Source organism: Pleurodeles waltl, chromosome 4_1 (genome assembly GCF_031143425.1).
Source record: "Pleurodeles waltl isolate 20211129_DDA chromosome 4_1, aPleWal1.hap1.20221129, whole genome shotgun sequence".
NCBI classification, from domain to species: Eukaryota; Metazoa; Chordata; class Amphibia; order Caudata; family Salamandridae; genus Pleurodeles; species Pleurodeles waltl.
The window spans coordinates 82,355,245-82,372,020 of NC_090442.1; the positions used below are offsets into that span (position 1 = coordinate 82,355,245).

Here is a 16,776-nt window from a genome sequence, read left to right on the forward strand (position 1 = left end):
CCTTTCATTCTTGCATCTGGATGGTGGTAATGTCCTACTCTATGGCCTCCCAGACTCCATACTGGCATCCTTTAGCATCATTCTTCACACCACAGCATGTCTCATCCAGAGCCTGAAGAAATATGATCACATCACCCCATCTTGAAGGAACTCTATTGGCTCCCATTGCCAGCCAGCACTATCTTCAACAAAACTAGCTGCATAATTTACAAAGCCATCACAACCAGCACCCCTGCTGATCTTTGAGACAAGCTCATTATCTCTCTTGGTTCTCAGCACTCCCACAGCCAGGACACCATCAGATTGCAGACTAAAAAGTGTTAAAAAAAAGCAAAACAAGACATCAGAACTTTTCCATCTATGCAACCAGGATCTGGAAGAGTATCACAGTATTCATCATGATCACCCCAACACTGCTCCAATTTAGGAAAGAGGTGAAGACTCAACTCAATTAAATATTAACATATTGTAATGCACTAAGAGGCATATTTCTACTTGGTTTGCTCCATTTTAGCATAATTTGTTTTACGCTAAAACGGCGGAAACTTAACTCCATATTTAAATTTTGACGCTAGACCCGTCTAGCATCAAAGTACTGGGGTTAGCGCCATGTTGTGGATGCAGCAAACTACCTGGCGCTGACTAGATGCAAGGTAGGCGTTCCCTTCCACAACATAACACTAACCACCTACTGCCATGTTTATACTCCGGTACAGAAATGGCACACGGAGTGGGTGAACCCAAATAATGGTGCTAAGCATGCTTAGCACCATTATTTAACTCCTGGGTCAGACCAGGAATGGAATGGGCCCACAGATGCCCACCCCAAGCCCCAGCAACACCCCCACACACACCAGAGGGACACCATAGGATGGGGGATCCCATCCTGGGTAAGTATAATTTTCTTTTTTCATTTGGTGCCATTGGGGGGCCCTTACATGGGACCCCCTTCCTGGCACTGGGTATTATGGCCTTGCCCAGGGGACAATGGTCCCCTGGACTGGCCATTGGGGTGGTAGGCATGACTCCTACCTTTACTAAGACAGGAGTCATTTTTGAGTGCTAGTGAGTCAGTAAGTGACCACAGGCTGGTTTGCAGCATATTTATTGCCGCTAACCAGCCTACCGTCATTTTTGGGCCACTAGCGCCTTCTCCCCTACCACCATCCCACCGGCTAGCATCTTTTTCTTAGATGCTAGCGCGTCCTTAGTGCCTGTGTGCCATTCCATAAATATTGCACCATGGAATGGAGCTAGCATTAGTGCAGTTTTGTATCAAAATCCATAAATATGGGCCTAAACATCTACAACTCAGCTTCCTCCTCCTATTACTGACTGACTTTATGCTTGTCTTTGACCATGTACAACACTCCACTTCCTTTTGTCTAGGTTTATTAATACATACATACTTACATAGAGATGAAAAAGAGTACAGTGCCTTGCACTTCCCGATAAGGCTGGGTATTCCAGATATTCGTATTCGAAGGGGCTAGCCTAAAACGTGTTTCCTTTTGAGGACCAGTGGGCAGTCAGACTTTGAGGAATCGACTGGGCCAAGGCATGTCAGACGGCCACAACAAGAAGCTAGGTGTGGCTTGCTGACCAAGGAAAGTAGGCATTAGCTCTGCATCTGGAGCATACAGTGGTGCCAGCACGTAGCTGATCAAACAGGAGGAAGCCAGGAGGAGGAAATCAGTGCATGAGGCACACAGTCACACTGAGCTTTGAGATACAACCAGTATGCAAGTGAGGGAGCCACAGACAAAAGCAGCAAGGCATCGAACTCAAGAGTGCCCTAAAAACAAAATACAAAGGCAATATCAACATGTGACCTCTGTTAAGTGCATTTCAAAAAATCAGTAGTTATAGCTTCTATGAGTGGCAAGAAAGAGGCAGTTACACCAGTCAATAGGGCTTACACCGTTATCAGTAATGTATTTACAGTATAGCGATGTTTGATGGGATTTGTAGTTTTTACTCAGAGAACTGTGGATGATGTACTGTAGTTCTATGGTTTGAAATAGATGCCAGAGGTGCCTTCTGACAACCAAGGGCAAATATTAAGTGCTCGTTATAATGCTATATTTGTCACCAATTGTCCACTGTGCAATTGGTGACAAACATAGCATTCCAACTCTATATATGATCTCTTAATCTCTGGTTCCACATTTTTTTGCCTCTATCACCGAATTACAGAAGCATAATAAATAATGAAACGCATTTTGTAGATATTTATCTAGCTAAACGTTTGTGGTTTATACTCAATATAGTGCGAAACAAGAAAATATGGCAAGGTGTACATACCATACAATGAAATCAGAAAGCGAGTGGCATGCTCACTTCCCAAAAAACACATTAGGTGACAAAATGCGGGTAAGGTACAATGTTTGAATCAATTTGCCTTGGCCCAATGATAATGTAGTATATACATAACATCTGGCTTCCAGAAGAGGAATGACAAAACGCCCGTTTCCCAAGACTGTCTTGGGCTGTGGAAAACAGAATATTGATGTTCAGGTTGTGATTTCTTATTAAAAGTTGATTGTATGTCACAATAAATCCTTTTCAATTTAGAAGAATTCAGAAGAGGTTTTAAGTGGCCTTTTTACCTCTACACGTGTCTATACGTAAAAGGACTAGCAAAATAAAAAAGCACAACTTCTACACTTATCGCGCAACAGTTAACTTATTTCAGTTATTACTAGCGCCAGTTTGTTTGGGTGCTAGTTCACAATATTTCTTAGCACATGTTTTCAAACTGACCCTCATCTGATCTCACAAACTTTCAGGGAAGGTTTGGTTTCCTGAATGTCTTAATACCCGAAAATGAACACAACTAAAAGGGGACATTTTACTCAGATGACAAAAAGAAAAAAATCATTTTTCCACTGATGGTGCACCCACCAGTGCTCCACCTCTATAGTAGGGAAGTGCAGAAGTTTTATCCTCACAAGTGTCTGTTGCAGCCTTTCACCAGAATGGGAAGATGTTCTTCATTTCCATCTTTTTCAGGGCATTCTTCATGCTCTTGTTCCTGAGGCTGTAGATCAGGGGGTTCAGCATTGGGATGACCACAGCATAGAACACAGAGCTCACAAAGTCTTTCTCCTGGGAATGGCTAGAGTTTGGCCTGAGATACATGTAGAGGAGAGTCCCATAGAAGATCACAACGCATAGGAAGTGGGATCCACAGGTGGAGATGACCTTACTCCTACCCGTAATTGATTGAATTTTAAAAACTGCACAAACAATGGAACTGTAGGAGAATAGAATAATGGAGATGGCACACATTGTGAACAGTGCAGAGGAGGCGAACAACAGCATCTCATTGCTCCAGGTGTCAGTGCATGACAGCCGCAAGAGAGCCAGAAAGTCACAAAAGAAGTGCCTGATTACACTGGGCCCACAGAAGGAAAGTACAGACATGTACCCAGTGTTAATCACACAGCTGGCAAGGCTGGCAACATACACCCCCACCACTGACCACAAGCAGACATTCTTGGCCATTATGAGTGGGTAACGCAATGGGATGCAAATTGCTGCATAGCGGTCAAAAGCCATCAATGCTAGAAGGTTGCTTTCCGATGTGGCAAAGAGGGAGAAGGAGGAGAGTTGGGTAAAGCAGCCAGGAACAGAGATGGACTTCTTCTCTGCCACAAGGTCAGCCAACATCTTGGGGGTGATGGTGGAAGAATAGAAAAGATCAATAAAGGCAAGGTGACTGATGAAGAAATACATTGGCACATGAAGACAAGGGTCACTTGTGATCAATAGGATAATTCCACCATTCCCAGCAATAGTGATGATATAAACAGTGAAGAATATCAGGAACAGTAAAATTTCCAGTTCTGGGACATCGGTAAGTCCTGATAGCAGAAACTCTGTCAGCACAGTGGAGTTGCGTCCTTCCATTGGACGTGGACATGTGCCAGCTGGAGTAATACTGAGGATAAAAAGAACAATTCAGATAGGAATAGAATGTGTTAATGTTTTTCAATTTAGCCTTGACTATGGAAAACAAAAAAGAACATCAAGTGACTTTTTTGAATATTTTGCTGGACTCCGACTCATTTATATTCTTCTTAATAACCAGAGTGTTCTATCCTTTGTTCCCGCCTGAAGTCTTCGACTGGTTTTACAGGTTACAAGGCAGTATCTCACAGAATTACCTTAGAAGTTACTAACAATGGGTTGTTGCAGATCTGCTGTTCACTAATTCAGAATAAATGATTTTGAAGTGGCACTTAGCAAATTATTAGAACATAATACAAGCCAGGCCTATCTATCAACCGGGATGTAAATTAAGTGGGAGACATATATTAACGAGGTTCGTTTGTCTTATTAGAGGTACATTATTCGCCATTGCACATTAAGAATTTAATTTGACATACGACATGAAAATTTACCATATAATATCTCATGCCTGCATATCTCACACTCTGATTGGAGATAATAACTTGCGTTACAGCCTAGCCAATGCCACTTCAGCACATCTTAAAGCCATCCTACGTGCTGTGGCATACCTCAAGTGCTTTCAAATATTCAACCATATCACCCAAACATCTTTATCTTCAAAAACAGCTGCATGACTTATAGGGCCTGATTACAACTTTGGAGGACGGTGTTAAACCGTCCCAAAAGTGGCGGATATACCACCTACCGTATTACGAGTCCATTATATCCTATGGAACTCGTAATACGGTAGGTGGTATATCCGTCACTTTTGGGACGGTTTAACACCGTCCTACAAAGTTGTAATCAGGCCCATAATGTCACAAGAAAAAGCGCCATTACTAGAGACATCGGAACTTCTACGCTCCTCCTGCAGTGCAAGACAAAAGACACACATTAATCCCTTCAAGTAAGAGTGTCCCCCCATATTGGACCCCCAGGTATTATCTGCCTCTCTGTACAAATCATGAATTGTACTATTATGTTTTCTAAAATTACTCAGACTACAGCACACGCTCTGGGATCTGTATACTTTCTGGTGATGTAGACTCAGTCAACATACCAACATGAAATAGAGAACCTCATAGTCTCTAACCCATGGACCACATCAGTATTACATGTGGATGCATGCTGAGCAGCAATCAGTCCAGAGAGACACACAAAAGTACTCTTTATTAGGTGGTTCCAAACATCCTTTCACCATAGAAAAACACCCTCAAGAATACACACTAAGGGCCAGATGTACCAAATGGTTTTTCCCATTCTGTGTCAATGAGAAAATGTGTTCGTACATATGGCCCTAAGAGTATACTTTTATGACTGTTAGTAAAAACAAAATCCAATATTAGTGCATATAATATCTATGTGTCTAACTATAAAAACAAAGAGAATCGTAACAATAGCAGCTAATAAACAGAATATTATGGAAACTTGCAACATTGTAACAGCATTTTTCAGTATTTTTGCATTTTGTCTCCAACCCCCAATCCTTGCCTCTAACTACGATAATTTTAGCAATAAAATAAATGTATTTACAGCTCTCCACTTTGCAGCCTCTCACCTCTCTGCTTATTGCAAACAAAGATGTATCTCTCCCCCAACCATTGTATTTATGCCGCTGAAATACTCCTTTCAGCATGTTGAATGTTATTAAAATCAATAATCATTGTTTGAGCCGTAATACACTTTCGCCTATGAATGCGTCCATGAAACATAGTTGACCATGTCAATTCCATGTGCCAACCTTTACTGAAGCACTTGAAGCAAATATTAAACAGTATATTTGTGCAAGCTGATTTACTGACCTGCAATTAAACACATTCTAAACAATACTAATTGCTATACATTTGTGATTGAATATAAATCGCACCTTGAACACATTATTATATGAAATGTAATGGGGATATCTAAATAAGACAAATATGAAGATTACATCAGTGCCCGTTCATTTTGTGCTATTGTTAATTGATGTTTCTGATGGATACTTCTAACTGCAGATTCCTCACCTTAGAATATGACCTAGGGGCCAGGATGGATCCTTCGAAATGATAGCAGGTCTATTGCACACCACCATGTGGGCTTTTACAGCTCTGCATGGTGGTGTGCATTAGCTCTGATGCATGACATCACTTGTCTCCAGTGAAACATCAAACTGTTTCCCTTTTTATTTTCAAAAAGAAAATCCTAAAGCTTGATTTTCTTTTTGAAAATAAAACTGATAATAACCCGTCCTTGCCATAGGAGTGATCTCCAATGGGGAGAGGGGATTTTTTTCTTTTTTACTGTCCCTCTACACCAGGATTTGCCTGGCTGTAACAGACATTAAAAAAACAGTTATATGTCCGCCCATCCTTCTTGGGCAGACAGACAAAGTCCGCTCTCTGACAGCCCTTACTTTGTCAGGCAATCAGAGAAGTTTGGCTACGGCAATGACAGAGTAGTCACCACTGTAGCCAAATCTCTGGTGTGCCTGCATATAAATTGGACATGGGGATCACTCTGTTAGTGGAGAGCCATTGTGATGGAGGTCCCTGTCCACCAACAATTAAATCAAGCTATTTGTCAGTTCTTAAACAACTTCAAAACATTTTCCAGAGTGTGCTATGGAGCAATGTTCCTACCAAAAATGACAAACCATGCCATGACTGCAGGAAGCGGATGTTGGTCCTGGAGCAGCACAAGTTGTGCCTTTGATGCCATGACTAGAAGTCATGTGATAAGTGAGCGCTAATGCACACAAAGGCAAATCAAGACTGGGAGGTGAAGTTGAAAGTCACCAATTACAAGAAGTTACTCAGAGTCATAAACTTAATCTCAGTGCAGGTCACTGACCTTTCCCACAACTTCTCCAATTCCTGCTCAACATCTTCTGATAAGTCCACATCGAAGTGCAAGCAGTAAACAGCAAAGTGGGTCTTGACTCCATGCTGCTACTCTGAGACCAAAAAGACATTGCCAGTCTGGTCATCACCAGCTTTACTCAACACTGCAACCTGAGGGTACAAAGCAACACCTTCACCTAACATCACCTGTGGTTCCGTTGTTGAGATTTTGCATCCATTTCATCACCTGCATCACCTCAATAGTAAAACCAGCAACAATAGCTCCCATTTAGCACCAAAGATAGCCAATTGCACCTCTGCACTCAAAACACCAAGACTAAGGTGGTCATTCCAACCCTGGCGGTCGGTGTTAAAGCGGCGGTAAAACCGCCAACAGGCTGGCCGTAAATAAAATGGAATCACGACAGTGGAAGAAACCGGCAACATAGACAGCCAATTTAACACTCCGACCGCCATAGTGGTACAAACCAACACCGCGGAGGTAACCGCCAACAGACAGGCAAAAGACAAGGTTCCGCCCACTGTATCATAACAGTCCAATCCGCCACCTTTTCCGGGGCGGATTCACCGTGAACAAAAACACAACGGAAACAGGACTTGGAAGGGAAAACGCTCACCCCTACACACCCCACGAGGAACCAGGACACCATGGAACCCGAGCTCCAGATACTCCCAGCCTTTATCTTCCTGCTCCTCTACCAGGAACAACAAAGACGGCGGTGAAGACCACAGTGAGTACTGCACCTACGACAAAGGGGAGGGGGAGGGAAAAAAGAGTGAAACACACACGCAACACTCCCACCCCCACCCTCACCCACTACAACACACACACAAGTACATGTTGATACATTACATTTACAACCCCCAATCCCCCCTGGAAGAATGCATGGACAAAAGGAAATGAGTCGAACGTTTGTAATCTATTGAAATACAGTAATCCCCCCCCAAAAAAAAATATATATAAAAAAATATATATATATTATATATATATCTTTACAATATAAACAAATGTATACACCAAGGATACAAGTCCAAGGTATTCCACCATCATAGTCCGTGGACCACTGGGCCCAAAATGCATGGGCGAGGCCCACACTCAATACCTCATCAAAACGGAGAGAACACTGCTGGGGCATCAGATAGAAATACAACAGGCACCTCAGGGAGAAGGAAAGGGGGGGCACCTCAGCCGGATGAGTGCGCAATGCCAGATCCACAAGGGGGCTCCATGCCCACTGCTGTATCCTGGGGAGGGCAAAGCCACAGTCTCACAAGTCTTTACAGTGGGTGGTTTGCCCACTGCTGCATCCTGGGGAGTGCAAAGCCACAGTCTCTCAAGTCTCTCCAGTGGGTGGTTTGCCCACTGCTTTATCCTGGGGAGTGCAAAGCCACAGTCTCTCAAGTCTCTCCAGTGGGTGGTTTGCCCACTGCTTTGCCCACTGCTTTATCCTGGGGAGTGCAAAGCCACAGTCTCTCAAGTCTCTCCAGTGGGTGGTTTGCCCACTGCTTTATCCTGGGGAGTGCTAAGCCACAGTCTCACAAGTGGATAACAGTCTCCACTGGTTCTGGAGGGGGCTTTGTGCCCAGAGTGCTTCATCCTGCCAAGGACAGAGGTAGTGGATGCCTTACTCCACTGGTTCTGAAGGGGGCTTTGTGCCCAGAGTGCTTCATCCTGCCAAGGACAGAGATAGTGGATGCCTTATTCCACTGGTTCTGGAGGGAGCTTTGTGCCCAGAGTGATTCATCCTGCTTGTGGCGGCCTCAGTAGCGTCGGAAGCTTTGGCGCTCATTGGCCTGCGGTGTTGGTGGCGGCGGTGTCCTGTTCAGCGGTGCTTGTGGCGGCGGTGTCCTGTTCAGCGGTGCCTGTGGCGGCGGTGGCCTTGGCAGCGGTGCTTGTGGCGGCGGTGTCCTGTTCAGTGGAGCTGGTGGCATGGGTGTCCTTGGCAGCGGTGCTTGTGGCGGCGGTGTCCTGTTCAGTGGTGCCTGTGGCGGTCTTGTCCGCAATGCAGGTTTTCGCAGACTTGCCTGTTTTTCTCTGCCCCTTCCCCACCTTGGATGGTGGCGCAGCTGTCTTCACACTCCCAACTGTACCCCTGGAAGAGGCTTTGATGGTAGATGTTTTGCCTCTCTCCCACCTGGCACTGGCCAACTTTTTGTGATTTTGAGGTGGGGGACTGTCCGTGGTCTGGCTCCTTGGCACACTGGCTGCCCTGCTGCCTGGCGCACTCCAGAAGCCGGTTACTACTGGCACCACTGTTCCTGCAGATGTTGTGGCTGAGGTGCTGGGCTGGGACCAGGAAAGGGGGCCCTAGGAGACTGAAGGGGTGGGGGAGGTGAGGGGAAGAGGTCAAGGTTGGACAGGAAACGCTTTTTGGACACACTGGGATGGGTAGCTGGAGGGGGTTTGGGAGTGGAGGAAGAGGTAGTGGTTGTAGGAGGTGTACGTTTGCTGACTTTTGGTGAAGATTCATGGGCTGGATGCTGTCGTGAGGTGGATGGCTGTTGGGTGGGTGTGTGGCTGCGTTTGTGTACCTTGGGAGGTGGGCTCACAGACACACTGGGAGAGGACACGGGATGTGTGAATGGTAGTAGGGGTGGTGACTGCACGTGAGCGTGGTGTGGTGGTGGGTGTGCTGGTGATGGGGTAGTGACTGAAGATGTAGTGCATGCAAGTGTGAGTGGAGATGAGACTGGGAAGGAGGAGAGAGGAGAGGAGGAGGGGGACACAGTGGAGACAGTGGCTGTTGGTATGTCTGCATGTGTATGATGCTTGCGTGAGTACCTGTGGGATGTGTGGTGCTTATGTTTGCCTGAGCTTCCCTTGTGTGCTGACGTGTGTGCATGCTGGTCTGATGGTGTGCTTGGGATAGGCTGAGGTACAGGGTTTGGGTCTGGGTGGAGGAAGTTGGAGGGGGGAGGCTAAAGACAGGGACAATGGCTGCCAATGGTGCTGAGGCCAGAGTCTGAAAAGCTCGCTGTTGGGCTGCCTGACCAGAATGAATGCCCTCCAGGTATGCATTGGTCTGTTGCAACTGCCTGTCTACACCCTGGATGGCATTCAAAATGGTAGACTGCCCAACAGTGAGGGATCTGAGGAGGTCAATGGCCTCCTCACTGAGGGCAGCAGGACTGACTGGGGCAGGGGCTGAGGTGCCTGGGGCGAAGGAGATGCCCACCCTCCTGGGTGAGCGGCCACGGGGCATACGCTGAGGGGCTGCTGGGAAAGCGGTGCTGGTAGGGGGGTGGCAGCTGTATCTGTTGATGTGGAGGGCACAGAGGGGCCCACCACCGCAAGGTAGCTCCCATCAGAGGAGGAGTCCGTCTCGCTGGTCTCAGCTCCTGTCCCCGCCGTGGAGCTCCCCTCGCCCTCCGTCCTACTGGTGGCTTCTGACTCCGTTGTGTCGCCCTCCAAGGCTATGTGGGATGCAGCTCCCCCCCTGCTCTGGTGGCACTGCTCCTCTGCCTGATGATGCTAATGCACACAAGAACAGGGAGACCACAAAAAGGGGGGGGGGAAGACAGAAGAAAGACATGTTGAGTGCATCCAATACCGCTACCGTTGGCAGACACTACAGACACAGAAGCCCCCTGCACTACGCCGTGCACTTAGAGTTTCCTAATTAATCACAGGGACATGGGTTACAAGGCCTATGCCCAATTGCTGCACACATGGAAGTCACAGGAGCCTGACTAGGTGTAGTTGCTCACAGTGTACTCACCTGTTTGTCTGGAGGACCGTAGACCCCATCCACTAGTTTCTCCAACTCCTCTGTGCTGAAGGCAGGTGCCCTGTCCCCAGTCACACGAGCCATTGTCTCTTCCAGACTGAGGTCACAGCAGCACTTGCAGTGTAGGTCCTCTCCTGTCGAAGATCAGGTATCAAGTGATTGAACAGAGAGAAAATGGTGGTGACGTCCGCGCCGGTGCGTACCGTCACCACCGGCGTACATCGTCATTGGCTCCTGGGACCCGTAGGGTCCAATGTTAACCAATGTAGGATTGCGCAGCAGTCTTCGACAACACCAGCGCAGTTACCTCATATCACCTTGTCCCACATTACTGTTCAGACAGTCGCCATTTCAGGGTGCCACATGGCATTAATTTTGACTGCGTCACACATATCTAGGCCTTGCTTAAACACTAATACAGCCATATGTAGATTTTCAAACATTTTCCTGTTAAGTTGTGTTTACGTACTTCAGTGTTGGCTGACCCTCTGATCGCTGTTCTCATCCATAGAGCACGTCCGCTGGGGCAGGTGAGGAGATGGTGGCATCCTCTGGTGTACAGACCGCTGGTGGACTTGTCGACAATGGAGGAGCGACATGTAATTGTCACCTACAGACTTGATAGTACCACAATCCTGGAACTGTGTGCCCAGTTGGAGCCAGACCTGATGTCAGCTATCCGCCATCCCACAGGAATCCTCCCTCTAGTGGAGGTGCTGTCAGTACTCCATGTTCTAGCAAGTGGGTCTTTTCAAACAACAATTGTCCCAGCCTATGTTCTCCAACGTGTTGTCCAGAGTGTTGTCTGCCCTGCTGAAACACATGCGCAGCTACATCATTTTCCCTCAGGTGGAGGATTTGCCTACAGTGAAAGGTGACTTCTATGCCCTGGGACATATCCCCAACATCATAGGTGCCATTGATGGGACACATGTGGTCTTGGTCCCCCCTGCAAGAGTGAACAGGTGTACAGAACCCGGAATAGTTATCATTCGATTAATGTGAAGATGGTGTGTTTGGCCGACCAGTACATCTCCCATGTAAATGCCAAGTTTCCTGGCTCAGTGCATGACGCTTACATTCTGCGAAATAGCAGCATCCCTTATGTGATGGGGCAACTCCAGAGGCACTGTGTGTGGCTATTAGGTGAGGACATGGACCCAATACAGTGTGACTAGGTGTCTGGGTCTGGGGATGTCTCTAAGAGTCAGTGTGGATCTAACAGTTGTCCCTCGACCTTTGCAGGTGACTCTGGTTACCCCAACCTGTCATGGCTACTGACCCCAGTAAGGAATCCCAGGACAAGGGCAGAGGAACGCTAAAATGAGGCCCATGGGCGAACTAGGAGGATTATAGAGAGGACCTTCGGCCTCCTGAAGTCCAGGTTCCGGTGCCTATTCTACTCACCAAAGAAAGTGTGCCAGATCATCGTGGCCTGCTGTATGCTTCCCAACTTGGCTTTGCGACGACAGGTGCCTTTTCTGCAGGAAGATGGTCCAGATGGAGGTGTTGTGGCAGCTGTGGAGCCTGTGGACAGTGAAGACGAGGAAGCAGAAGAAGAGGACATAGACAACAGGAACACGGTGATCCAACAATACTTCCAGTGAGACACAGGTAAAAAGACAACACTGCCTGCTACATCTGATTTAATTGTTCTACCTCTCATCTGTCTGTCATTTTCACCCAGTGTATGGACACTGAGCTGTCACTTTCCCTTTCGATTTCACAGATGTGGGTCCCACTGTGTGACCTCTGCTTTGTTTCCGCATGGACTAGAGCTGTGTGACATAGGTATGTTAACATTACATTGGATATAGCATTTTTCCACAGTTATTACAAATACACATTTTCGAAAGCACAGACTGACTCCAGATTGTTTTGTGATTTATGGGTGTTTATTTAAGTGCCAAATAGTGGAGGGGGTTGTAAAATGGTTAGGGGTGATGGTGGAGGAATGTCCATGACAGAGTCCAGTCTATTAGTCTTACAGGTGCATTGTCCAAAGGGGCATAGGAAGTGGAGCAAGGGCAGTTTAAGGATGGACAGGGTGACAAAGTGGGACAGAATGATGACAATAAGGGTGGTCTCATTTCTTGGCGGGGGTCTTGGCATTGTTCTCTGTCTTTGTCCTGGATCTCAGGGACCGCTTGCGGGGTGTTTCTCCATCTGCAGGGGGTGGGGTGCTGGTGTCGTGGTCCTGTGGAGATGCCTCCAGTCCACTAGCGCCGGCAGAGGTGGTGGGCAGTTCATCGTCCAGGCTAGTGTCAGGGGCCCCTTGTTGTGCCACAGTGTCCCTCCTGGTGTTGACGAGTTCTTTCAGCACCCCTACAATGGTGCCCAGGGTGGAATTGATGGATTTGAGTTCCTCCCTGAACCCCAAATACTGTTCCTCCTGCAGCCGCTGGGTCACCTGAAACTTGGCCAGTACCGTTGCCATCGTCTCCTGGGAATGGTGGCAGGCTCCCATGAAGTTGGAGAGGGCCTCGTGGAGAGTGGGTTCCCTGGGCCTGTCCTCCCCCTGTCGCACAGCAGCCCTCCAAATTCCCCGGTGTTCCTGGGCCTCTGTCCCCTGAACCGTGTGCCCACTGCCACTGCCCCCAGGTCACTGGTGTTGTTGGGGTGGTGGGTTAGCCTGGGTTTCCTGTAGTGGTGGACACACTGCTGCTTGACGTGTCCTGGAGACAGAGGTATGGGCCCGCTGGGTGGGTGCTGTGCTGGTGTTTCCAGAGGGGGGAAGCTCTGTAGTGACCTGTGCCAGTGTGAGGGGAACCGACTGTCCTGAGGTCCCAGATGGGCCGGGCTGGTGATCTAGATCCAGTTGGACAGAGCTGATGTCACCACTGTGGGCCTCTTCTGTGGGGGGAGTGAACATGTCTGGATCCTCCTGTCCGGTGACGTTGGGTAGGGGTCCTGCAGAGGTGTAAAGGCATGATTATTGCATATGTATGTGCCATGGTGTGCAATGGGTGGGTGACCCTGTACCTGAATGCTTGCATTCTTGTGTGGGACCTTCTGTAATAATGGTTTAGGGGGATGTATGGGTATGTGCAGTGGCCATGCTTTGGTGATGGGTGTCCATGCTTTGGTGTTGCATGCATGTCTTGAGTTTGGGATGTGTGGTTTGTGATAGTGGGACATGTGTGAGGAGTTGGAGTGATGGGGGTGAGGACGAGGGTGGGGGTAGGTGATAGCGTGCAGGCAGGGTGGGGGATATGGTAGTTTAAGGTTTGACTTACCAGAGTTCATTCCTCCAGCTACTCCTGCGAGGCCCTCAGGATGCAGTATAGCCAAGACCTGCTCCTCCCATGTTGTAAGTTCTGGGGGAGGAGATAGGGGGGTGCCGCCAGTCCTCTGAACCGCAATTTGGTGTCTTGAGACCACGGAACGCACCTTCCCCCGTAGGTCGTTCCACCTCTTCCTGATGTCATCCCATGTTCTTGGGTGCTGTCCCACTGCGTTGACCCTGTCCACGATTCTTCGCCATAGCTCCATCTTCCTAGCTATGGTGGTGTGCTGCATCTGTGACCCGAATAGCTGTGGCTCTACCCGGATGATTTCCTCCACCATGACCCTGAGCTCCTCCTCAGAAAACCTGGGGTGTCTTTGCGGTGCCATGGGGTGGTGTGGGTGATGTGTGGGGTGGGGTGTGTTGTGATGTGTGTGGTGATATTTAGAGGTGTGTTGTGCGAGGTGCGTGGATGTTGTGTGAGTGATGGTGTTGAGTGCCTGTGGATGCTAGTGTTGTTTCTGGTGGTATCTCTCTCTGGCCTTCTGTCGCAATTGTTGTCGTAGGGGTTTGTGGGTGATGTGGGTGTGTGTTTTATATTGTATTGGGTGTGTGGGAGTGGTGTGTGTATGTGTATCAGGTGTGTGTATTTCGATTTATCCAATGTGGTAGCGTTTTGTAACTGGGTGTGTATTTTTAGCGCGGCGGTGTGTACCGCCAATGGAATACTGCGGTTGAAAGACCGCTGCGTGGATTTGTGGGTCATGATAGTGTGGGCGTATTCCTGTTGGCATGATGGTGGAGGTTTTGTTATCGCCAGTTTATCACTGACCTTTGGTGTGGCGGACTTGTATGGGTGTCTAGATTTTGGCCGATTCCGAGCTGTGGGTCATAAGGGCTGTGGTGGAATTCTGCAGCCACGGCGGTGTGTTGGCGGTCTTCTGCATGGCGGTAAGCGGCTTTTACAGCCAATGTTGTAATGACCCTATAAGTGGAGTTGTTCTGCCTGGTGAATCATGGTTCCAGAGCCCACCCAAGCTTAATCTTCAGTCAGCTCCCATGAACTCGATCTGAAAGTGACTGAGTGTCACAAGTACCATTTTTCAACACCTGCGGTTCTTCCCTTGGGCCCCGCGAGGCAGGTAGAAGTGGTCTGACTGTCGAAGCTTGATCTTGGCACTCCCACAAAGTTAACCATGGGTGGGTTTCTCTGAACTCACCCTGCAATTGACTCAATCATTCAATCAAAAAAATTTGTAGAGCGCGCTACTCACCCGTGAGGGTCTCAAGGCGCTGGGGGGGGGGCTCAAAGGGGGGCAGGGAGGGTGTTAGAAATGGGGTTTTTGGTTGGCAGTCAGGTTGCCCTCTGTCCAAGCAAGAACCCTCACTCTAGTCAGGGTAAGTCAAACACAATCCAAAATCAGCCTGTGCTCACACTCCGGTAGCTTGGCACGAGCAGTCAGGCTTAACTTAGAAGGCAATGTGTAAAGCATTTGTGCAATAAATCATACAACACCATAGCATAACACCACAAAAACACACCACACAGGGCCTCATTATGACCCTGGCGGGCGGCGGAGGCCGCCCGCCAGGATCGCGCCCTCCAAATTACCGCGCCGCGGTCAAAAGACCGCGGCGGGTATTACGAGTTTTCCCCTGGGCTGGCGGGCGGTTCCAGTTAAACCGCCCGCCAGCCCAGGGGAAAACGACCTTCCCACGAGGATGCCGGCTCGTAATCGAGCCGGCGGAGTGGGAAGGTGCGACGGGTGCTACTGCACCCGTCGCGTATTTCACTGTCTGCAAGGCAGACAGTGAAATACATTTTGGGGCCCTCTTACGGGGGCCCCTGCCGTGCCCATGCCATTGGCATGGGCACGGCAGGGGCCCCCAGGGGCCCCGCGACCCCCCCTACCGCCATCCTGTTCATGGCGGCTTTCCCGCCATGAACTGGATGGCGGTAGGGGGGGTCAGAATCCTCATGGCTGCGGAGCGCGCTCCGCAGCCATGGAGGATTCCAATGAGCAGCGGAAAGTCAGCGGGAGACCGCTGACTTTCCGCTTCTGACCGCGGCTGAACCGCCGCGGTCAGAATGCTCATTGGAGCACCGCCAGCCTGTCGGCGGTGCTCCCGTGGTCGGTGGCCCTGGCGGCCACCGGCCGCCAGGGTCAGAATGACCCTCACAGTGTTTAGAAAAATATATAATATTTATCTGGGTATCTTCAGGTCAAAACGATCAAAGTTGCAATATGAATTTGTAAAGATATCACAGAAAAGTGATATAAAGTGTCTTAAGTCTTTAGAAAGTAAACAAAGAGGGTCATTCTGACCCTGGCGGCCGGTGGCCGCCAGGGCCACCGACCACGGGAGCACCGCCAACAGGCTGGCGGTGCTCCAATGAGCATTCTGACCGCGGCGGTTCAGCCGCGGTCAGAAGCGGAAAGTCAGCGGTCTCCCGCTGACTTTCCGCTGCTCTTTGGAATCCTCCATGGCTGCGGAGCGCGCTCCGCAGCCATGAGGATTCTGACCCCCCCTACCGCCATCCAGTTCATGGCGGGAAAGCCGCCATGAACAGGATGGCGTTAGGGGGGGTCGCGGGGCCCCTGGGGGCCCCTGCAGTGCCCATGCCAATGGCATGGGCACGGCAGGGGCCCCCGTAAGAGGGCCCCGAAAAGTATTTCAGTGTCTGCCTTGCAGACACTGAAATACGCGACGGGTGCCACTGCACCCGTCGCACCTTCCCACTCCGCCGGCTCGATTACGAGCCGGCATCCTCGTGGGAAGGTCGTTTTCCCCTGGGCTGGCGGGCGGTTTTACTGGAACCGCCCGCCAGCCCAGGGGAAAACTCGTAATACCCGCCGCGGTCTTTTGACCGCGGCGCGGTAATTTGGAGGGCGGGATCCTGGCGGGCGGCCTCCGCCGCCCGCCAGGGTCATAATGAGGCCCAAAGTCTCTTTCAAACACAAAGTACCTGGTTTCTGGTGGAAAATCTCCTCAGAGGGCCACAGGAGAAGAGGTACGTGGAAAACTG

General features: G+C 49.2%; 1 protein-coding gene across 1 annotated transcript; it reads right to left on the reverse strand.

Moving 5' to 3' along the window:
- Positions 1-2,970: 2,970 nt before the first annotated feature.
- On the reverse strand, positions 2,971-3,912 carry LOC138286993 (olfactory receptor 8U3-like). The gene has a single exon (XM_069227356.1). It carries the CDS (start codon positions 3,910-3,912, stop codon positions 2,971-2,973), a length of 942 nt encoding a protein of 313 aa, XP_069083457.1.
- Positions 3,913-16,776: the final 12,864 nt, after the last annotated feature.

What these genes read in the sequence shown, in the direction of transcription:
- LOC138286993 (XM_069227356.1), bottom strand. Translation starts at nt 3,912, where the DNA reads ATGGAAGGACGCAACTCCACTGTGCTGACAGAGTTTCTGCTATCAGGA.